The 25,171-nt window shown below is 39.1% G+C and overlaps 1 protein-coding gene across 1 annotated transcript in view; it reads right to left on the bottom strand.

Annotated features, from left to right (window-relative positions):
- The window catches only part of CDKL5 (cyclin dependent kinase like 5), a 204,906-nt gene that overhangs the window by 17,285 nt on the left and 162,450 nt on the right, over positions 1–25,171 (bottom strand). Inside the window, exons 9-14 of the mRNA XM_035000328.1 lie at positions 22,794–22,983; positions 17,169–17,249; positions 12,918–13,069; positions 6,549–7,515; positions 2,400–2,501; positions 2,006–2,111 (exon numbers count right to left, since the gene is read on the bottom strand). Of these exons, the coding sequence (XP_034856219.1) occupies positions 2,006–2,111; positions 2,400–2,501; positions 6,549–7,515; positions 12,918–13,069; positions 17,169–17,249; positions 22,794–22,983 (1,598 nt within the window). The remainder of the gene's footprint in view (positions 1–2,005; positions 2,112–2,399; positions 2,502–6,548; positions 7,516–12,917; positions 13,070–17,168; positions 17,250–22,793; positions 22,984–25,171) is intronic.

Genomic DNA, 25,171 nt, shown 5'->3' with positions numbered 1-25,171 from the left:
AGCCACCCGTGCGCCCTTCACTTGCCTCTTGGCGAGTAGGACTAAAAACAGGAAGTATTCTAGAAACATCTGTCATTTCAATGATACCATAAATCTTCATCCAGTTAGATTTGGAAGAATCACTGAAATGACAGATGTCTCCAGATGTTTCACCTGGTTAAATCTCTTCCTTCTATTTCTGGACTTTCTAAAATAAAAATGTTCTACCTGTTAAACCCTGAAGTGTATTATGAGGAAGATAAATGAGGGGCTTTGCTGACATGAACCAATTCAATTCACTTGCAATCAAAATAAAACTGTCTTTCCTAATTAATCAAAACTTTGTTAACATTTTATATTAAAGTATATACTCCAGACATCTATAGAATAACACAGGTATGATCCATTTTGGAAGTAAAACTTACAGTGACAGAAAAAAAGGGCATTTGCTCATATACACTACAATATTTTAGCTAACTTTAATCTGAATTAAAATTTTAGTCCCTTAAGATTATAAAGTGACCAGAGCATGAGAAAAAGCCAAATGCATTAAAAGGCATATTCAATGCCCTATGCTTTTTTCAAATGGGGCTGGGAAGGAACAAGTAGCCTAAATCAATACATATTTAGTCCTAAATAATACTTCTATACATTTATTTAGCTCAGGTTCCTAGTTAAGATGACCAAGCAGCTGTCCGTGTTCTCCCCCAATTCCTGTCCCTTTCCAGCTGTCCCCCCAAATCAAAAGAATAGTGAAAAGCCAAACGATGTGGGTGAGGACAACTGTAGAAGGTCATGATGACTCTTACAGGCTTTAAGAAGCTGAGCCTCTGAAACATCTAGGACCTTGCCTCTACCCTGGTGGGCTTGCTGTTAGTCTCCCTACCAGGGGCTAGAGCTCTGGAGGGGTTCTCACTCTATTGCTACATAGCTCTTCAAAGGGGATGCCTTTCTCTGTCAACATCTCCTAAATCCATACAGCCTCCAAAGCCTCTGTTTTAGTTGTCAGTTAACCATCGAAGTACATTTCTAAGGCTGTGCAAGTACACTTGAGGATTTTCTTTCATTCAATCAACAAATATTTATGAAACTGTCAGGCAGTGCGCTAGTCAATGAAGGTAAAAGAGGAACATATGATCAAGGGCCTTGCAACCTTGTGAGAGAGAAATGCAGACAAAGAATCAATACCATGTAGTCTGTGTCATGTTAGAGCGCTAGACAAGGAACTATGGGTAGAACGGAGAAGAAAACATTTCACTTTAGGTGGAGAGGGAAGACATCATACTGCAGAGGACTTCAAAGTAGAACCTTAAATGGGACAGAAACAAGCTATCCAAGCAGGGGAGGAGTGTGTTTCAGGAGGGAGGAGCAGCACCTGGAGAGGACGGCAAGAGCCAGGGCATGGAATATCTGGAAAGTCATCTTAGGGAATCCAGATTTTGTTGTGATGTCAATGGGAAACCACCAGAGGACCGTCAGCAGGTGAGAGACAGTAAGGACTGGGGGCAGGCAGTGGGTTGCCTTGCTCTGTTTTTGCCTCGTAGCATTTATTATCTTTTACTGCTCTAATAATTCTTACATTTAGTATAGTTCTCTCCTCAAGAGAATGTGAGCTCCATGAAGGTGGAGACCTCTGGCTGTCTTGTTCACTGACATGTTCTAAGCTAGACCAGCACCCGGCACACAGGTGACATCAATAAATACCTTAGGCACTTAATTGAATGAATGAGTGGGATGGCCAGGACACAGCTGCAAATGGATCATTCCAGGGACTGGTTTGATCGCAACCTTGGGAAATAGGGAGATCAGCTGGGAGGCTACTCAAAGAACCCAAGTCAGAAGCCATGAGGGCCTAAACTAAGACAGCAGGACCTGAAGCGGAGAGAAGTGTTGGAAGGCAACAGCACAGACAAGAACCGTGCTGACCTGAAGTCAAGGCAGTGAAGTGTAGTGGAGGGCATGGGCTGGAGGTGCAGGGAAGGGGAAGAGAGAGAGGACCCGGGTGGGTGCTCAGGGCTGGGCTCACCTCGGTAGAAACTGCCAACTCTCCTCGGAACAGGGTCATTGTACAGGTGTCTATTTTCTTTGGGGGCGGTGCCATCATCAGAGTGGGGGTCATGATATGCTCCACCCTGAGACAAGAAAGAGGTTTATAAAAAGTTAACAATAGAGCGATGATGATGTGGCCTATTAACTTAGAATAGTGTGTAACTGATCTAGAATTTACTCCAGGATCTTTTAAAGAGAAAACTCAGAATTATGGCATGAGGAAAACTACTTAACTTCATAAGCCAGTTTAAGTTATTTGCGGGAGATTAGGTATGAAGAAATTTTACAAGATAGGCTGTAATGATGTCACATGACTACTCTTTACAGACAAGTTTTATAGTAAAAGTTAGCAACTTGTGGAGAATTCAGACCTCAGACTTCTGCCTTGCATGGAACGAAGAGGTGCCTTCTCTGGAAGATTCTTTAACAGAAGATCGAGCCACAGTCATCTCTGGAGGGAGCTGTTCTCCAGGCTGGAAGTCAAATTTAAAAGGATTTATAAGAGTGTCCTGTTCCTAGGGATGAAAATCACCTAAATCACCATGGGCTTTATTTGGCATAATTAGTACCTTCACCAGCTAAAATAAAAAAATGTTAGTTGGCTAAAACACAAATTGTCCCATAAAAGAGTGAATCATCTGATGAATGTAAAATAATTCAAACAAATGTCACACAGATGGAAAGTGAAATTCTCATTAAAGTTAAGGCAAGCAGGGAAAGAATTATGCTGAAAATAGTTCAATTAATTATTAAAAACAAAGAAAATTATCTTCCTGATATCTAGATAGTCATGGTTCTGTGCAGCACTCTAAATAGATTCTATTAGTTAATCCAAAATTTCTTTAGCAGATTTTTCCAAAAAGAACTATGCAGATCCAAAATTATTTTTCACTAAGAACTTAAATGGCAGATTCAGATGAAATCAAATGTTCTTTTGATAGATCATGGAAGAGAATCAGTACTCTTAATGATTTGTCTTAAAATTCCCTAACTACTGTATTTTATGTACTTAAAGTTTTCTTAATCTTCTCTAGGGTAACAGTACTTGTATTTCATTGTACTTTCTAAACCATGATCAGGACAGCACACATCTCAGGAGACACTGCCTATTATTTCCCTCAAGGAAGTGAAACACAAGCTAAGAGCAGCCTTGGTCCACAATGGTGTTCACTGAGGGGAAAAGTGGCATCTTCTACCCTTGAGGAAAACAAGATTAAGGAACAAAATTACCAAGGCATTAGGAGGACTTAGCTGCATTGCATATCTGCAGAGTCATATCTTGAGCCTTACGTGATATATCAAAAACATTTTATTTAAACTTTAAATAGGATTCTGTCTTTGTCTCCCTCACTCCCCAGATGTACTATGAAAGAATATTCTGGGCAGGAAATCATCCTAGGTAGCCTTTCTTCTTCCTAACTTGTGATAAGATCTCATTTGAATTTCAGCACCTGTATACTTCACAAAGCCCTCTAGAAAAGTCTTTTAGAAAACAATGATTTATATCTAACCTAACTCTTAAGTGACAGTGCTAGTTCAGTCCCCTTCCTCTTGAAGGTGGCCAGAATATTTTGTAGGACAGTGATTCTCATCATTTACTCATGGCTTTAGTCAATGTCATCTTTGTGCCTTTAAACTTGTACTATCTTGCAGCTTGGAACTGTACCTCCCGAACTGGACTTAAAATTCTGTAACAGTTGGGTCTGTGCTTAGCCCACAGTAACCATTTATAATTAGATTATCTCCACAATGTTCACAGTCTTTTTTCTGGAACTCTGAGAACCAGTCCATTTGTCTTTTCTCCAAGTTCAGCTTTTTATTTTTCTTACATCTCCTCTATTTACCCTACGCTGCATGCTAGCACGCTTTACCTGGTTTTGACATCCATCTAATGTCTATGGGCAGCTGCCAGGCTCTAGAGATCTTTCTAGGCCCTAGAGGTTCTCTCTTCTCTAGAGGGACTCCTCCAACCACTGTTCTGACTCCAATCATTGCATCTCCCGCCATGTGCCATCTCCTCCATCTGCAAGTATGCATCTCCCACTCCTCCTCTTACCTGGGCACCAGTCTTTCCAACCTCATAAAGGACAGCTCTGCTTAGGGGCCTAGGGCCACTTCAGCCTCAACAGGTCAGCATGATACAGTGCAAAGAATGCTGGCCTAGGGACCTAGACACTGTCTCATAATCCCAGCTCCACCTTGGACTAGTTGGGTAAAACTTGGGCAACCCACCTAACTTCTTAGATCCTTAGCACACTCATCTATGAAATGAAGGGGTTGAATTAGGTAACTTCAAAAGTCCTTTCTCCTACTCTGAAAAGGAGTTCCTAGGAAAGAAGCCTGAAGGCTTCCTTTTTCCTGTCTTCAATCTTTCAATTCACATATCCTGCGCTTTGTACTTCTGAGGAGTCTTTAAGACCCACTATTTCTGTTTTCCCACCAGCACTAAGGGTAGAACATTCCCCCCTCCCCTCATGCTTGATTTACTCCAAAAGCGACCTCAAATCTTGCATTTTTCACTTGGGCAACGAGGAACAAGTTGCAATCCCCACAGCACACCATGCTGTTTAATGTCTCTATTAGCCTCCTCCTCTTTTCTGCCCTCCTTTCCAGCCTTTCTTAAGGTCAACTCCACTTTCTCCCCCTAGTTAAGCCCCAGAAATCTCTTCTCAGATGCCACCTCCCCAGGGAACCTTCCACAACCCCTGCCTGGACTGGGCCATGCCTCTCTGTCTACGGCACACTTGCCTCTAGCGCGGCGTGGGCACAACAGCCTCACGGTATTGCCATGACCGATCCCTGGCAAGTGGGCCCCAACATGCACTCCAAGAGTACAGGGGTCATACCTTTTTCATCTTTCTCAGGAGAGCCCACCATGGTGCCTCATTCAGTAAATACTGAACACATCCTCATTCTTTAGCCATCCAAAGCTTCTCTCTACATCCTAGCTCAGAGCAAGACCTTTAGTTGCTCCCAAAGCCATTTCTAACTGCTCCTATTCATGATCTTTCCCTGTTCTCAACTCCTATTTATAGCCAGTGCCATAGTAATTTGCTTCTTAATTATTTCATTGTTATCATGTATAATTTAATGTTCCCTGAGAGAAGATAAGTTTGTCAAGGGCAAGAACCCTACCTCAGACTCTTTTGAGTGTCTGAGAACACCTAGCATAGAGAGAATGTTAAAGGTCTAGAAAACAGTCCCCACCATCACAGAAGCAGCAACAATTAAAATGTGTTTGACACTCTGCCAGGCACGGGGCACGGTGCTTTATACACCATGTTGAAACCTTACGACACGACTCAGATGAGGAATCTGAGGCAAAGAGAGATTATATCACTTCCCCAGATTTACATCATTTGAAGCAGACTATAGAACTGGGACACAAACCCAGGTCCGCCTGGTTTCCCAACCTGAGCTCTTAGCTGCTTTGCTACACCAACTGGTCTGTTACTGACAATCTCCACCCCATCTTCAGCACCCATCTTGCTAAACCTCCCATTACATATTCCATCCATATTTTCTGGAGTTCTGACACAGAACTGTCTGGTGAATCTATTTTCATATCCTCGAAAAGGGGAGTACTTTCCCTACATGAAATTCTTCTCTCCTTCTGACACTGGCTTATCTCCACCCTCATTTCGTTGATGCAGATGAATGTTTCATAGAATGAAAATGTAATTTAAAAAACGTGTTCTGGGGACGCCTGGGTGGCTCAGTCGGTTAAGCGTCTGCCTTCGGCTCAGGTCATGATCCCGGGGTCCTGGGATCGAGTCCCGCATGGGGCTCCCTGCTCCGCGGGGAGCCTGCTTCTCCCTCTGCCTCTGTCTCTCTCTCTGTCTCTCATGAATAAATAAATAAAATCTTTAAAAAAAAAAAAACAAAAAACGTGTTCTGTTGTAGGACTGCTACTTCTTTTAAACAGGTTAATGTCAGCAGTTCTAGAGTTTGAAAAATCAGTAAGACGGAGGAAGCATGAGGATAAAAACAATGCCTTGAGATTTAAAAACAATCCAAAAGACTGTAAATTAACATTTATTTTGGCCTGAAGTTAAATTTACCTATAGTTCTAGATAAATTAGAAATTTTTCAATTCAGTGAAAATATCGAGTAAGGTATAAGTAAAAGTGTCTGATTTAAACAAACGTGGTCTGGAAAGATTAGAGAAAATCTCTACAAATCACACTAAATTTTGAGAAAATTAAAAACTATCCCGTACAACCAATGAACTCCGTACTAAATCAAAATAGGATTCTCTCAACAAAATATGCTAGAAAGGAACACTTAAGAAGCAGATTTCTAAAAACAATTTTTTTTTTAATTCTCCTGAGTACTCAACAGTGGGCCTTAAATAATTAATTTTTTTAACAGATAGTCCTTCAAGTATTGCTTCCCTAAATGCATTCTATCAAAAAAGCACAACCTCCTACAGTAGAGAAAACTGCAGACTGACTCTATTCACACCCCTGCACCACCTTCCCATGATGAGCCAACAGATCTAGTCAAGGTCCAGTCTGTACCTGAGGTGATAAGAGCTGCAGGCTGTTGGCCCTGGCCGCCATTCCTTGCCCTACGCTCAAGCTTCCGTCCAAGCCTTTGGCTCTCACTTTGTCCCGGGTCACATACATGGAATGCCTATGTGGACGCTGCTGGGAAGAGAAGGGGCTAGTGTAGCCCAGCCCATAAGAAAAGGATTCATGAGGTGCAGACAGAGAATGGGAATGGCTGCTGTCCATGTGCTCGGGCAGTTTCAACTCCTCCATCGTTTTAGAATGCCTGGTTGTGGTTCGGCGTGAGTCAAGAGTGCCTTCACTTCGATTATTTCTCCCCGAGGGGCTGAGCAAAGTTCTCGTGTCACTGTGCCTGGTGGGTGTTGGGCTGGTGGGAGAGTTCAAGTCCAAGCAGCTGGATGGGAAGTACCTGCTGGTATTGGACTCTGCAATTTGGGCCCTAGCTTCAGAAAGGTTGCTCACAGACTTGGAGTCACTCAACGCCCCGTGGCTTTTGGCCTTGGTCCTGTAGGAGGGACTCCTAGAGGACTGTGGAATAGTGTCAATGTAGCTATGCCGACTCTGCTTTTCAGTGGGCTGCAGTGTCCCAGCTTTGCTCTGAGAGCTTTCCATAAATGAGTGCCGGTTCTGCTGAGATCTGCTGCTTGACTTGAGGTACTTTGTGCCTGGGCCTTCCGAAGGCTTTGGGTCAATATTAAAATCAAACTCTGTCTTTGACTTGGCTTCTTTTGGGCTGAGAAGATGTGGTATGTTATTGTTGGTAAGATCTTTGCTGGTAGACCCAGGTTGGCTGCTTGCTTGGTAGGTTTTGGTGTGCATGGGACTAAGAGTAGCTCCAGCAAGATTTCCGTTTAGGAAGCTTTCGTTGGCAGGAAGACCTTCGTCAGCCCGGGGCAGACCCACACTTAGGTTCTGGATGTCCTTGCTGTTGGATCTGTGGTGAGACTGCAAAGCAGCACTTTTGCTGCCTTGGTTTCTATGTTAAAAACAAAAGAAGGATATCAGTTTCCTTGAATAGCAGACACACAAAAAGTACTGTTTAAAAAAAATACACACACGCACACACCCTTAAAACACCTCAAAGACTAAAAACATTTAATTTGCTCAAACACATGCCAACAAATGACAAGTAACCATAAAAAGTAAGCCGGTTAGATCAAGTCACTCTGCAACAAAGCAATGGTCCTGACGAAATGATTTTGACATCCTTAAATGTTCAACTAATTTGTTGCCAACATGGTTTCTAACTGATAATCTGGGAAAACATGTTTTTGCTATGCTGGTGCTCACATGAGTGTTTGTTATAGAATGCCTGATAAGAAGAAGAGAGCTAAGCTATAACAAACTCCTTATAACTCTTTGAATGCTTGAATTTCAGAGGTAACATGTGGACTTGAACGTCATGATATTCCTTGAACTTCCCTTTTATTTGTAAAACTCACTGCCTGCTTCAGAGATACATACTCACAGCACACACAGACACCAGTATCCTTTTGTCTTTAGTCTGTATCGTCAAAGAATGAGAGTTCTTGCAATATACTCAAAAAACGAAAATGACACTCTACAACCAAACGTAAACTTTGTTGGAAAACGTGATGATCAATGTTTATGTTTTAGAGAAGTGGCAATACTTTTAGGGTACTTCAGGTACCTCCTCGTACCCTAAACAGTAATGTGTCTCTAACTTGATCACAGGGATCTAGAGAGTTAATTTCTCTCCAGAAGACACAATTTATTCTCTTCTTCATCATCTCACACGTTGTTATTCCAAACCGACTAAGGCCTTCTTTAAGATTTAAAGCTTCATTTCCTACCTGGCTTAAAATACAAAATACAAATCCAGAGGAAAACCTTGTCCTCTAATGGAAAGCTAAAATTGACCTCACAGCAAGGTCAGTTTGTTCAACTGCAACTATTTAAAGGACCAAATTATAGTTTGAGATAGGAGAACGCTTTTAAGTGAAAAATAATTTACACAATTCCCTTTTTATTATGCATTCAGAAAATTCTGCTGCAAATATTTCTATTGCTAAAGATGGTTTGACATGGGGAGGTTTGTTCCCATCACACACTAACTGGAAGAACAGTCACATTTTTTTGTCTGTATAATGGTAATCTGTGAAACTATTCCTTCTCATTTTCCCTAAGAACCCATTGCTCAGGCATCAAAGGTAAGGGCTCTTTTCCCGTCCTCCTACCCTTCAGAGTGTTAAAAAAAAGTATCTGATAACAAGCAAGCCTGTAACAGTTGTGGAAGGCCTCATCTCCTAAATGTACTCACTAATCTCTCCTGGTTCAGTCACAATTGTAGCATCAAATAAGGTCCCTTAAATATGAGCTAACTAAATAAATAGCAGGTCCTAGACCTAGAAAGAAATTACAAAGAAACAAGAGTTTCGGGATGCCTGGGTGGCTCAGTCAGTTAAGTGTCGGAGTCTTGATCTTGGATCAGGCCGTGGCCCCAGGATTGTGAGATCGAGCCCCATGTGGGGCTCTGCGCTCAGCAGGGAGTCTACCTCTCTCCCTCTCCCCTCTCCTCCACTTGCGTGCGCTCTCTAAATAAATGAATGACAAATAAAAAAAAATTTTTTTTAATAAAAAAGAAACAAAAGTTTCACCTTCTGTTAAATGATGTCAACTGACTCTATCCCCAGGATCAATAAAGGGCAGTCATCATATCCTATCCTAAGGCATCAGGTTGGTTTTTTTTTTGTTTTTTTTTTCAAAGATTTTATTTATTTGACAGAGAGAGCGAGAGAGCACAAGCAGGGGGAGCAGTAGAAGGAGAGGGAGAAGCAGGCTTCCCGCTGAGCAAGGAGCCCGATGCGGGGCTTGATCCCAGGACCCTGGGATCATGACCTGAGCTGAAGGCAGACGCTTAACCGACTGAGCCACCCAGGCGCCCCTGTTTGTTTGTTTTTTAAAGAGAGAGAGAGCACACTGGTGAGATGGCAGTGGAGAGGGGGCAGAGGGAGAGGATCTTAAGCAGACTCTGCACTGAGCACGGAGTGGAGCTCGATACCAGGACCCTGAGATCATGACCTGAGCCAAAATCAAAAGCCGGAGGCTTAACTGACTGAGCCACCCAGGTGCCCTAAAGACATCAGGTTTTAAGCCATCTGAGTCATTTGTCAATTTATATCTCGATAACTAAAATATCTAAGCAACTTTTCAAAAACCCAAACAACAATATGCAAATAGTCTAACCCATAAATAGATCTACCTGTGCTGGTTATCTCCCATTTACCCAATCCCCAATCTGTTCTCCATTTTGCTCTGCCCCACTCAGGGCCTCAGGAGTCTAATGTTGCATACAGCATCACCCGGGATCCCTTGCCACCTAACTCCCAGTTGTACTTAGCAGTGCAAGGGGCCGGGGGCTGTCTTCCCTACTCTTTCTCAGCATGCACCCTAACTCGGGTCACAGCTGTGTCTGTCCAGATTATAGCTCTGATGGGGTGGATCCTCCTGCCTGGTTCCCCTGGGCTCTCATATTCCTACTTCCTCCCCTTTCTCCTTCAGGTCTAGAGAGGGTAATAGCAGAGATAACACACACAGATATTGTGTAATGCCCGAAGCTCCAAAGAAAACCAGAAAAGGATAGAGAAGAGTGAAGACAGCTGCTAAAGCTTTTGAAACTATTGGAAAACACTGATCTCAAAGTAGAGCACAAACCTACATGTTAGGAAGAACAAATTCATAGCAATGTAAGATACAGTTTCTAATGTGAAAAGGGAGGTTATAATGTTAAGGTAGAAACATTTATCAAAGAGTCAGGTTTCCCATAAAAGTACAAAGAGCCTAAACCCCTATTCTGAACACTTCTGTCTTAGTATTAATTTGAAGCCATTGAGCTTTGTACATAATTCTTAAGTAGAAAGGGCATCAAGTTGTCTTCAAATTGGAGTTCTGCCAAAGCACAACAATAAAAAACGGCTCCGAAAATTCCATAGATCTCTTTGGCACACAACTGTAAGGAATCTGTGTTAAACTGCCAAGCACTTAAGAGGATTTTATATATAAACCCTTCTGAAATGGCTGGCAGGACAGATAGTTAATCTCTTTAGTTAAAATAACTTTCCAAAGTAAACATCAAAGATGCAAAGCTACATTTTTATGGAGAAGGATGGCAAAGCAGAACTGGTGAGAGGGCAGGGCAGGCTGAAACACCATCCCACCACGTCCAAGGTCAGGAGAACCTCAGGACAGTCTGAAGGAGACTCAGGCAGGGCAAGGTAATGCCAAGAGTCCACTGCCTCTTCTACAGAGACATGAACTTGGACAATAGAAGACACGGTGTGCGAACGTGTCTCAGGGCAGCGATCATGCCGTGAACACCTCTACAATAGTGCTGGGAAGTCCGAGTTAGCCATGGTCTGTGTAGTTAGTGTCCCCAACAAGAAGGGATTCCATAGAGGAAATATGAACCATAGACATGTGTAGAGAAAAGGACATTTCCACATACATGTAAACTGAGCTGAGATCATTCCTAAAGAAACCACTTAGGACTTTTTCTTTTAAAATTCTACACAGTGTTAAGACCTAAAAACAAAACCTTCCAGAGATTTTACTTACTTATTTCTATTCTTGTCTACTTCAAAAGAAGATTTGGGCAGACTCCTTGAAGACCCATGTAAGCTATAGCCTTATCACCACACACATCCTCCTTGACAGATTCCTAAAGAAGGTTCCCAGGGAGAGCCTCAGATCCCCATCGGGGATCTCTCAAGCCAAGTCATTAGAGGACAAACACACAGGCCCCCTTTCATGATATGGGTTATTACCACTAATCACTACAGCATGAAGCAAAAACTTATCATCAGTCTACTGAACTTTATATCCTTGGGATCCTTTTCCTTTGCAAATGTAAACTAGAGGAGTCAAGTGATAATTAAGGTAGAAGGGAGACAAAAGTACCCGAACTGTGAGTGATCCCAGATAAGACAGAGGCATAATGTGAACTTCCTAAATGGAAAGGAGTAACTACATGATGACTATTATTCCTTAGTATACTAAAATCTCATGGAAACAGATAACAAAGTGAACACAAACTTGGTTAAGCAGAATTTGAATCTGCTCACAGGCCTCCCTGGGGGAAAAAAAAAAAGAAACAAACAAACAAAAAACCCAAACAAATAAAACAATCCAGGTAAGAATGGTCTATAAGATGTGAGGGAAACAATAACCAAAACCAAACATTTAAAAGAGTAAAGAGCAGTAAAACACAATCACACCATCGCAGTTAGGCAGAGAAAACACAGGATAAATGGTTATTGCCAATTTATGGATATGCTCACAGATCTTCAAAAAGTACCAGGTCTTGGGCTTTCAAAATTCCAATAGATTAATAACAATTATTCTATGTGGAGAGAAAATTGCGGTGAAAGGAGAAAAAATTTATATTCAAAAAGCTTCATATTAAGAATTATCATTTTCTGTTTCTCTTCTAATATAGATGAGCGAAACAATTTACTAATCCCAGAGTCTGAGCAACACCAGATGACAAGACCAGCTTCTTGGTAGAGGAGGGAAGACAGCCCCTCAGCCCAGAAATAGAGGTTTTTTGTTTTTTTTTAAGATTATGCTAAAAATTTTTATTTTAAGAAGCACCAATTTTAATCACTATCTACCAAACTGACTTTACTATTTCCATATTCTTATTCTTATGAAAAACTAACTTCTCAACTCAATGATTAAAAGAACAATGGGGGCGCCTAGGTGGCTCAGTCATTAAGCATCTGCCTTCGGCTCAGGTCATGATCCCTGCGTCCTGGGATTGAGCCCCACATTGGGCTCCCTGCTCGGCAGGAAGCCTGCTTCTCCCTCTCCCACTCCCTCTGCTTGTGTTCCCTCTCTTGCTATGTCTCTCTCTGTTAAATAAATAAATTAATTAAATAAAAATAAAAATAAAAGAACAACAAAAACCTAAGAGCCTTCTAACAGAGCCAAACCTACTTGGTTCAGTTGCAAAGATTGTCCTAGGTGGCTTCCTACCCACTTGTGTTTGACATCCTCTTCTCCCTCCAGAAATCCCCTTGCCCTCACCCACCCTTTTGCCTCCAAGAATCACACCTGGGCCCCATTTACACAGAATCTTCTAGTTCATGAGTCTGGAAACACCCTTAGTTGCTAACCTATGCTACCTTTCCCAGGAAATGCATAGGTTTCCATAATATACTTGTTAAAGATAAGAAAGTCTTTAAGACCCACACAACTCTTTAATTGTGGTTCTGAATCATGTAATAAGCATAAGAAAGATATTTTTGAATAAAGAGGGCTTTCCTTCTTTTCTCTAATTGCATCATTTAAGCAGCCACCTCCTCCACCTACTTGTAAGACCAACACTGCATCTGTATTTCCTTAAAAGGGAATATTTACCTATTAGACAAAGTGCTGCTTTCCACGTGGTAAGGTTTTCTTTTTGCTGACCTTGAAGGGGAGCGATCCAAAAGTCTCTGGGTTTGAAATGTAGGGTGATTCAAACACTGTTCTGTCAAGTATCTGTCAGCTGGGTCCAACTTCAGTAAATTCTTAGGAAACAAAGTTAGGATTGGAAAGAACATTACAAAGTCAAATTTAAATTGTAATAAAAATCTTATTTCTTTTCCTTATAAAGGAAATGCATGGTCATTGCAAAATATCTAGCAAACACAGTTTAGTAAAAAAAAATTTTTTAATAGGGCTATTTAAATTACCACATTGTCAGGATGCCTGGGTGACTCAGTTGGTTAAGTGTCTGAATTCAGCTCAGGTCTTGGGGTCCTGGGATCAAGCCCTGTGTCAGGTTCCATGCTCAGCGGGGGTATGCTTCTCCTTCTCCCTCTGCCCCTCCCCCCCCCCCATGCTCGCTCACTCGCTAACTCTCTCAAATAGATAAAATCCTTTTAAAAATTTTTTTAAAAATTAAAAAAATAAATTACCGCATTATCTTACTACTGTTGTCCTCTGGGAATAAGCCCTCCCAGCCCTTTTTTGAATATCATATATACATATTTTCTTTTATAAAATCTGGCTTATATTATACATATAAGTTGTGGATCCTGCATTTTTCACATACTAATTAAAAACATTTTTTACAACATAACTTAAACATTTGGAATATATTTTGGAAGAAGTATATATTCACATGAAAGAATATACACTCATCTTTCTCCTGTCCCCCTCTTGGGAGGCAGCCCATGTTATCAGTTTCTTGTGCATCCTTCCATAGATACTCTGTACCTAGTACCTTTCTTTGTCTGTTCCTTTTATTTTACCCATATAGTAGCAGACACACAATGGTCTGCACTTAGCTTTCTTTCCAATGGACATTAGATCTTAAGAGATCATTGCATATCAGTGAAAAGCTTTTACTCTATGGATATGCCTTAGGTTGTTTTTAGCAATTCCCTAATGATAAACATTTTGGTTGTTTCCTTTATGAAAAATGCTGCAACAAATAACTTTACAACATGTTTTTAAATGACTAAAGACGTGTGTGGTATAGATATACCATAATTTACTCAACTGGTCTCTACTGTTGGACATTTAGATAGCTGCTGCTTTGCACTATTATAATTAATGCTATGATAAACACCTGAAATCCTTGCACACATACATGATCCCTCTCATAGGATAAACTCCCAGAGACAGATTGTTAGCTATGCAAACTTTTGAGGATTATTTTCTATGTGTTGAAAAATCATCCCCTGGGAAGGTTGACTGAAATGATATTCCTTCTTAGCAACTGAGAATCTACCAACTTCCTGGCACCTTCATTTTTTTTTTTTTTTTACTACTTATAAACTATAGACATTTAATAAATGGTATCTCATAGCTGCTTTAATTCACATCTGTGATTACTAATGAGGTTGAATATTTTTATGCTTATTGGTTACTTATATTCCTTTTATTTTTCTATTTGTGCATCTGTCCTAATTTTTTTTTAAAGATTTACTTATTAATGGATGGGGGGGCAGAGGGAGAGGGAGAGAGAAAATCCTCAAGCAGACTCCTCGCTGAGTGAGGAGCCAGACTGGGGCTGGATCCCAGAACCCTGAGATCATGTCCTGAGCCAAAATCAAGACTTGGATGCCCAACCGACTGAGCCACCCAGGTGCCCTGTCCTAATTTATTTTTAAGTGTTCTTTATATATTACAGTAACTAACCCTTTTATGTTGCACATAGTAGATGTTTTAACAACTAAAATGTTTTCTTCTAATACTATTTATCTTATTAGTAATTGGACAAGATTTTAAAAGGTGAATCATTATTAAAATAATTTTTATTGACAAATTAAGCAAATATATAAAACATAAACCTACATAACCTAACACAACTCAGTAGAGCACACTGGAATCTGCTGTGATGATATTCTCACAGCAAAATTCACTGATGGCGTTTTCTCTCAGAGAAAGGAAGAATGTTGAAATTCCAGCATTCCCAAATCCATCTCTAGGTCACTTTCATTGGTTTTACCCACAGTTAATCTCTTTGTGATCCACTTGAACAATGAGAACAAACCTAGATTTGCTCCCAGTGAGCCAGAATTCAATTTCAGACAACCACCTTTAATAACCTAGCACCACAGAAAATTTGAAATCTGATCCTACCACACACTGAAACATTCATTTTGGGTCAAAAGATTCTGGTAACCCAAGCCACTGTTTACATGCAAGTGGATTTATATTCATGTTGACTCAGACACAATTCTAAAATTATCTCAGTTATATTCTCCTCTTTAGAAAATGAAACTTAAAAATGTAAATAGAATAAAGAACTGAATTAAATACAATTTCATGTTTTTTGCTTTTTGTCTTTTTAAAAAATAACTGAACTTTTTTTTGTTAAATCATTACCAAGTCTAATTACCAAGGGTCAGTGTGGTACCTGGTAAAATCTAGCACAGATAAAAGTACAAAGATAACTGGAATCTTTCTGTATTGATACCAATTTGGAAATTAAACTAATTCCTATTTAGTATATTTAGCTTCAAATTTCTTTAACATTAAGTAAACATTTTTATTGAAATGTACATTCATAAGGTATGCAAATTATGTATACATTTCAGTTAGTTTTTAGAAGGTAAACATATCCATGTAACCACATCAAGACTGAGATAGAGAAAATCATTAACACCCCAGAAACCTCTTCAAGACCCCCATCCCTGGCTCTACACCCCTGTGCCTCCTCACTCCTGGAAACCACAATTCTGAGTTTTCTCACCAAAGATTAATATTGCCTTGTTATTGAATGTTATATAAACAGAATTATTCCTTTGTCTTTTAGCTCTTTTTAAAATGAGTTTGAAAAGTAAATAACATTATTTATCTTTTCATGAAGAAATATATTCTCTATGCCATTCCCTAAAGCAGATTTGTTAATTTTGTCCATATATAAGTACCTAAAATGGCCATCTCATCCTGCATCTGTTTATACATATTGGCCATTTTAGAGGGGATACAGGTTACCAGAATTAACCCAAACTATGGTAATTTATATGGATTCTATTTTAGTTTTAAAAAAATGTTGTTTTTCCCCCCTAAATACTGAATTTTGAAGCTATTTACTCAGTGAGTTTTATACTTTCCTCATAATGACCTCCTTCTTTTAAGTAATTTGAAAATAGTTCTTTGTCTGTATATGCAGCAATTTCTACAGTTGCTAATCTTAAAATAGCACTTTGATGCTAGTAGATATTTGGCTTGTGAAAAGTCGTATGTACTTCTAATTTAAAATACTACTCAGGAGCCAACTTTTCTGTATTCAACTAGTATCATACATTTGAAACCATTTTGATGTTAACTGTTTTAACTGCCAGTGAGACCAAAATCATTTTTATATACCTCCACTAACTGAAATGTATACATAATTTGCATACCTTATAAATATTTATGTATTTAATATATGTATTTAACTCAGTTCTTCTTCTTTATTCTATTTACATTTTTAAGTTACCAAATCATTAAGCCCTGATAAATATTGATCGTATGACACAACATACTGACAAAATCCAACTGATTCAAGAGATAATTTATGCCTAATTAACATGAAAGACCCTTGAGGGCTATCTTTTTAATAGCTTCTCTCAACCTGTGTTCAGAACACCAGGCACTGTAGTTATTTTTTTTAAAAAGTATTCAGTATTTAATTGAATTTGGGAAATGTGGAGCAAGACATAAATGCTTCTTTACTATGGGATTTCTGAAAGCCTTCATAAATTAATGAATATTGTGATTCTCTACAAAAGGTTATGTGGTATGTAGCCTTTCTAAAAGCCATGTCCCCTCCCCCACCATTGCCCCCACACCAATTTGCACAGTGTTCCTCAGGACACACAGGAACATAGTTTAAAGCACAGCAAAGTTCTGAGAGTGCTCTCAGCAATTTCCAACTGTGCTAAGTGTACCTTTAAAGACTCTGTGCATAATGTAACCTCCTCTGATTTTGAACAATAAACTAAATGGGCATAAAATAAAACTGATCCATTAACAAGTGTTTTTTGAAGGTCTACTATCAAACAACCAGCACCAGCTTATGGACTGGCTGGTGCAATGAAAGCTGGAGAAACAGGATTTTTTTGTGTTTACATGTGACCAGAGCCTACTTCTGTGAAATACATGTATACAGACAACATCAACTTGGCCCACCTTCATTAAGTCAAGTAAGACGCTATTTAGAATTCCAAGGTATCTTCTCTCCAATGTCTGAGGATGGTTAACAGCTGGAAACTGTAAGAACAGGACAGGAGTGTTAGCACGTGGGGAAGGGGACACATGTGCATATGTTCTGTGAGTGCTGGAAAAGGTAGCAAAGGAACAGAAGTTACTGCCCTAGTACCAAAGTCAAATTCATTTCATATGTCTATTACTTTTATGTCTATGTATTTGAGGTACAAATTAATAGGACTGGGTGTTAAGTAACAGAAAAATGTACAGATGAAAGAGGATATTAAATCTAGTCAATGAAGCATGTAAAACAAACCTAACTGCAAAAATTTGAGTGTATACAGTTTACACAGTACTGTCTTGTTTCTATAGATAGTTCAGTTATAATACAGTTTATACAGAATTTGTCTGCTTACATAGACAATTCTTAAGCCTTTTTCACAACATCATTTACTCCTGAAAATTAGAGAAGTGAAAAAGAAGAGAGAGAGAGAAGGGGCACCTGGGTGGCCCAGTCAGTTAAGCTCAGCTCAGGTCATGATCCCAGGGTCCTGGGATCAAGCTCCGTGTTGGGCTCCCTGCTCAGTGGAGAGCTTGCTTCTCCCTCTCCCTCTCCCTCTGCTTCTGCCTACCCCCCAATCCCGCTCATGCTCTATCTCAAATAAATAAATAAAAATCTTAAAAAGAGAGAGACAGAAGGCAGAGAGGTCAGTACTTGAAAGGCCACAGAAATAGCAATAGTGAATTCAGACATATGTTCTAACATTGCTTTTAAAATACTCTTTTAATGACCTATTTTCAATTCCTTCCTTTACATAAGTTGGAACAGAAGACAAACAGTCTCCTAAATTAATAAATGCCTTTCTAAATAAAATGAGGAGAAGAGGTCAAATTTATTTAGGTGCTCTGTCCTCTCTGGCACCTCGCATTTTGCAACATCTAAGTGGATGAGAAAGTATTAGAGCCCAATGCCATGTACTCCATCCTAATGGGAAGGCTCCTTTGCTTTATTTCCTTTATACCAATATAAAAGCATGTCAGGGGCACCAGGGTGGCTCAGTCGGTTAAGCATCTGCCTTTGGCTCAGGTCATGATCTCAGGGTCCTGGGTTTGAGTCCCACATCGGGCTCTCTGCTCAGCGGGAAGCCTGCTTCTCCCTCTCCCACTCTCCCTGCTTGTGTTTCTGTTCTCGCTAACTCTCTCTCTGTCAAATAAATAAAATCTTAAAAAAAAAAAAAGGCATTTCAAAGTACTAGAATCCTTAAACGTGTTCAATACGTGCATGGGAGGACTAGTTATGGAGGAAAATTCAAACAAGGCACTTAAGTTGAGATTATGACATTATCTATTATCTGCACACTGTGCTAGGGATGGCAGGAATTACAGCATATGGGTCAGACCTAAACCATGCACTTAAGCAACCTACACTCTGGCTGGGACAGCAATCAGGACTGAAATGTGCAGCCAAAAATTCTACTTGAAGGTTGGAGCAAGGAGAGACCAAGGTGGCTTGCAGCTGGAGAAAAAAAGAATCCACAGATAATATTTGAACTAGGTTTTGAAAGATAAGAAAAATGTGAGGACAGAGAAAAGTAGGACAGCACCCCAGATAAAGGAAGTAGAAGGAATAACATGAACTTAACACAGACACACAGGCAATAATCTATAACTAATTACAGAGGTAAGCGATGCTATACAAGGCATTTTAGCAATTCTTCTTATTTTAGAGATGAAGAAGGTGACAATCAGGAAGTTCAAATAACTGATTCAAGGCAAGTTACATAATTAAAAAGCAGAACTAATATTTGCACCCAGGTCTATAATCCAAACCCACACTCTTTCTGAACCTAGGCACCTCTCTCAACGGAAGTTCTTTTGGATGTTGTTGGAGTATTAAATATCAGCCCAAAGAGAGACACCTGTCATGCTGTGATAAATAACTCTGTACTGCTACATTTTAATTAATATTTTGCTTATGAGGTCTATCTTATGCTACCAGATGTCCCTTTCTTTCTTCAGAAGTAACATTTCATTGATAAGAAAATTAATGCAGAGTTAAAAGGTATTAAAAATATTATGATAAAAAAATGACCAAAGTTAAAAAAAATTAATATATATGCTTTTGAATGAAATTGACCATTCTCATGTAATAATTCAACAAATAACCAAAACTTAAGCATAAAAGTTTAAATTATATCCCAATGAGTAGCTTTTCTTTCTTAATCACTTGAACAATACAATACAACGAGAGTACGTCTTTAGCGAGCACTTACTATGTGTCAGGCACTGGTCTGGGCATGTTACAGATAACATTTAACCTTCACAACAACCCTAAAGGATAGTACTTCTGTTATCAGCATTTTCTACACAAAGAAACAGAGGCACAAGAAACTTGCCAAAGTCATTCATGTAGGAAATATGGAGCCAGGCTTTGAACTCCAGCAGTCTAACTCCAGAGTCTATGCCCTAGACTATGGGACATCAACTGTTACTTTTTCAAAGTAAAGCATACCAATAGAGCAACATCTTGTTGACTTCCCAATCTCTACACAACTGAATCAAAATGCCAATAACACCAGACTGGTCACCAGTGAGTCTGTATCTCATGGAAGTTCCAGTTCCCACACTCTACATGCTTAGCTATCTTCCACAGATATTCTGCAACAAAATGATAAAGGAAGACATTTCTCTCAAATGACATTGCTAAACCTCCAAAAAGATTAATCTAATTTAGTTAAAATACCACAAACACATTCAGACTAAACTGTAAAATATTAAAGTTTATAAAAATCAAAGTGTCATGGAAGCAGCAATTTCTATGAAGGTTATTTATAAGCGGTGCTGTCATGTGCTATCCAGCATTTTACAGATAATACTATTTAGTGAGGAGACTGTGAACAAAACAGACCACACACAAATGAGGGAAAGAAATCCTTCGTTTGGCCTATCTAATCTAAATGCTACTCATTCTTCATATCCATACAAATTTCAAATTTCTATAAATCTTTCTCAAGTGAATCCAGCCAACTATGATGTCTAACTTTCCAGAATGTTTAACACTCTCATGGTCTCAGCCATACTGAGAGATGTATTAGAAAACAGTGCAATGCAGTAAAGAATGAGGTGCTTTATTATAAGTTATATTGCTTTCCGATTATTTCATGCAAAAACGTCTCAATTCTTCAGCTAGTTTATAAGTTATTAAGGCCAGGTACCATAACACATCTGTTTACACTCTCTTCAGGCAATCCAGCATGGAGTCTCTTTAACCAGGCAAAGAACAGGCAGCTAGCAGGCCAAGCTTGATGTTCCAGAAGTTACTGTTAAAATCCTGAGGTCAAATATTCAGTCTTTCATTACTATTCAACCTTGTAGGCACTACTCTAGATGTGCTGTGAATATAATGGTGGACATGATAGTTCATTTCCTCAAGAAATTCATCAGTTCAGTGAGGATACATTTTTTTTTTAAAACAGCTATTTAAAAGAGATGGCAATGAGAGCCACTGGAGCGCAGAAGGGGGAGTCACCCACTCCCTGGAGGAGTCTAGAAGGGCTTCCCGGAAGGAGAACACTTGACCTCAGTCTGGGGGAAGGAGGAGGAAGAGCTGTCCATGAAGTAGAGCGAGTACTAGGAGCATCATAGAAATGAAAATACAGCGCTGTAGAAGGAACATGTCAAGGAAATGGTAAGAAGTTCAGTACGTTGACAAGTAGGGTGCAATGGTGGGAATGAGTGGCAGACAAGGCTGGAGGGCTAAGAGCAAGGGGTTCTTAATGCTACCCCCTAAGGAGTTTAAATGTAAGCAATCCCATACAGACTTTCAAATACAAAGGAGATATAATTGAATGTGTAATTTGAGGGAAGATTATTCCAAAGGCAATGTGAAAACACTAAAGTGAAGACAGAAAGTTGGAGAAATGTGTTTAGGAGTGATCATCAATATTTCAGGTAAAAAGGTGCTAAGGGTGAAAGAAGCATTAGAGATGGAGAGAAGGGAGGTTCAGCTGAACTTGAGTGCTGGTGACACAAACTGGCTCAATCCATCATTCAAGTATTCACTGTGCCCCTAACTAGATGTGCTGGGCTCTGCTATAGATGCTAGAAATATAGTGAAAAAACAGTTGATTTCTGCCATTGGGGAGTTTATACTCCAGTAGTTGAGAACTCAACAGTTAATAATTAACAAGTAAACAAATGAACAACACAACTACATACCAGGGGAAGTGCTAGGATGGAAAAAAAAAAGGGTGGTGCTATGGGAGACACTAGGAAGAGGGTGGGGGCAGTATGTTGGTGTCATCAGAGAAGGACACATTCTTTTTTTTTTTTTTTAACGATTTTATTTATTTATTTGACAGAGAGAGAAACAGCGAGAGAGGGAACACAAGGAGGGGGAGTGGGAGAGGGAGAAGCAAGCTTCCCGAGGAGCAGGGAGCTTGATGCGAGGCTCGATCCCAGAAGGGATCATGACCTGAGCTGAAGGCAGACGCTTACCGACTGAGCCACCCAGGTGCCCCAGAAGGGGACATTCTTGGAGCTGAGATTTACGAAGTGAGAAGGGACCACACAACAGAAGCACCTTCCCGGGAGAAGGAGCCACAAATCCCAAATCCATGAAGCTGGAAAAATCGTAAAATGTTTATAGAAGACAAAGAAAAGGAAAGACAAGTGTGGTAAGAGTTTGGAGAGGAGCGGGCACCATGTTGGGTGCTCTCATGTATGAGGAGGGGATGCTCTTCAAAGTGGAATGAACGGAGGTTCAGAAAGTCAAAAGAAAAAATGAAGTGCTTTGCGAATGTCAAGAAAACATGGTTTGAGAATCATGCATTTAAGAGAAAGAAAGGAAGTGGCGGTGAGCTTATTTTAGAGTTCTCACAATGGTCACCAATTGGCATGTTAGCCCAGAGTAGTTGAAAACTAAAAAAGTAGCTTTGGGGGTAGATGGAAGAGAGAAGCAGCCTATATCTGGCTACTCTAATAAGGTGCCTCTGCAAGTTGCTTGTCTCTCATCTGGGGAAAGTTTATACCTTAAGATCCTTTTTAAGCATATGCTCTGAAAACAAGTTTTGTACAAAGTTAGCAAGTCTAGAAAAGGCTGCCCAAGACAATATACTGGCTTGAAAAGAAGATCTGATGTTTCACTGTCAAGAGACAAGAAATACATGCTAGAACACAACCTTTAAATCTATAGAATGCAAGTATTCATATTCTCCCTCAAATCATTACAAATACATTTGCTCAAATTAGCAAGTCATTTATACATTTTGTATCTTTTGGGGATGCTTAATATTTTAGACAAAGAAACATTCTGAGATAACCAAAGTGTAGAATATAATAATGCATATGCTAGAACAGAGTTTGAAAATTTGGAACTTATAAATTAGGAAAAAGATTAGCAGCTGCCACTTTCAAATTCAGACTACTTCTTAAAATTCACAAATACTATATAAGATTCAAAGATAAAATATTATAATGAGGATTATAAACATTGTATTGGGAAAGGGAATAGTATTCAATGGACAGCTTAGCATTCCATTGTGCAATGAACAATGATTTAAATACTGCTGTACTGATTCCATTTGGAGTTTTAGTAAAGCCTCTTACCCGGAGCCCATGGAATCGGGGATTACTGTAGAAGAGCTTCATCTGTTCAGATGGAAGTGGTCCTAGCACCTTCTGAATAGTAAAAAGTTGGTCAATTTCGCTTTCTCCAGGAAATAAAGGCTGTCCATCGCTAAGCTCCCCAAGAATACAGCCCACTGACCACATATCGACGGACTTTCCATAGGGAGCTCTGAAAAGCAAAGGGAGAGATTATCTTGGCAAATGAAGAAATACATTTTAATAATTTCCAAATTACTTTGAACAGATTCATGATTTAAAGCAATTTGTGTATTTAAGGAATTAAAAATGAGGCTGAAAAAAAGGAATTACGGATATCCAAGTAAAAATTCAGAGCACAAGTAAATAAATCTATGCTAGTAAAACCATCAGTTTAATAATAATTTAGTTGGTATACACTAAGTTGAAATCTATTCATATCTAGGCATATCTTGAACATGAATGGCTTAATAAACCCTAAAACAGTGCACATGTCTGATGAGTTAACACTTCACTTAGAAAATCAAATGCTTCCAAGAAATGCATTTTCTAGGTAATTATCCTTTAGCTCTTGAAATGTCAAAAAGTTATATACCTCATCCATTTTTTGAGATCAGTCTATTAAAATGTACTACCGACTCACGTGTCTTCTTAAACAATAAACACTGAGTACTATTTAACTTCTGATTGCATAGAATCACAATTTCTAATACCTAAGAGTGGGCTAAGCTCTACTGCATTATTTACCTAAAATTATTTGTACCCTGTGTATATGGAGCTTTATGATAACTATTTGCCTCAAAGCATGGTTTTTCCATTTCCTTAGGGGTTTACAGTTCCCCTCTAGGATCTGAGTTTACCAGAGGGCTTTAGGATTATTACTGTTATTAATAAATGGAGGCTGTAAGTGAAAACCTAAGTACTCCAAAAACAGCTTTATATGTATGCCCCAATATCTATAGTCTTAAATCAAATTATATGTGGCAGATTAAGAAACCGTATTTTCTTTAGTTTCAAACACAAATAATCCAAGTTTTAACAAAGGAAAGCCAGGGGTGCCTGGGTGGCTCAGTCGGTTGTGTGTCTGACTCTTGGTTTTGGCTCAGGTCATGATCTCGGGGTTGTGGGATCGAGCCCCACATCAGGCTCCATGCATGGAGCCTGCTTAAGATTCTCTCTCTCCCTCCCTGTACCCCTTCCCCCTGCTCATACTGTCTTTCTTTATCTAAAGAAATTAAAAAAAAAAAAAAAGTTAAACGAAGGTAAGACAAAATAAAGTATCTGAAAAAAATACGGGATGAAATTCTAGAATGCCATAATGATACAGCAGGAATACAAAACTTTTAACAGACACTCTAAATTAAAGCACTGTTAACACTATACAGAATATGTTTCTAGGACAATAAGTCATTACAACTGAAAGTCAGTATTTTCTTTATCTCATTTCCTTCCCACAAAAACCTAAGGACCATATTAGGAAACTTCATGTAAATTTTTTTTTGGTAGCTTGTTGGGGAGGGAAGGATACCGATCTTTCTTTAATATCTGTACAGAAGAAAAAACTTGTGCTAGATAGAGAAACTTATGGAAAATCTCTACATACCCAAATTGCGCTATTTTTCTTCTGTCAACGGATGTGAATAATTTATGCAGCTGGAATTATTTTGAATGTCAAGAACAAAGTCTTAAGAATGTACAAAAATGTAAATTCTTAATATTAACCAACTATCAACTGATGTCAATGGGATTTTTACACGAATAATACGGTTCTTCAACTAGTATTTGACAATCGTTTAATTAGCAATATATAATTTGGCTCAAATTAATTGGAGTCCCCATCTACTTTTGGTAGCTCCCACACATCTCTAAACATAACTGCAGCTTCCTGACAGGTATTATTAGGCAGCAAATACTCTCTGAAGGTCTATAATAAGGGTGTCCTCAGAATGAACTCCTTGGGGCCATCATATAGACAAAACCTATCATAAAAAGTCCTCTACCATACTTGAATCCTCGGATGGTGTTCTAAGAACGACCTACTTCATACATATTTCTTCTTTGGTAAATCTGTCCAGTAAACTCAAATTCCAATCCTTCCCAAAAGAAAATGGATTATGCATCCCATTAAGTCCAGACAGAGGTACACAGAAAAAGAAACAAAGACAAACACAAAAGAAAATCAATCCTAAAACCAAATTTAAAAATTAGCACAGAAATTCTAAAATCTATCCACACAAAGAGAAATAATGAAGTGACTAACCACCATTTGTTTCCCAAGATAAACCAAGCTTTTGATTTAAAAAAAAAAGTAAAGCTTTCAGTAACTGGTATCAATAATTCTTTTTTTTTTTTTTTAAAGATTTTATTTATTTATTTGACAG

The sequence above is a fragment of the Mirounga leonina genome, unplaced genomic scaffold (assembly GCF_011800145.1).
Source record: "Mirounga leonina isolate KUSES-001 unplaced genomic scaffold, KU_Mleo_1.0 Mir_101595, whole genome shotgun sequence".
NCBI lineage: Eukaryota > Metazoa > Chordata > Mammalia > Carnivora > Phocidae > Mirounga > Mirounga leonina.
This window is presented reverse-complemented; position numbering and strand designations above follow the sequence as displayed.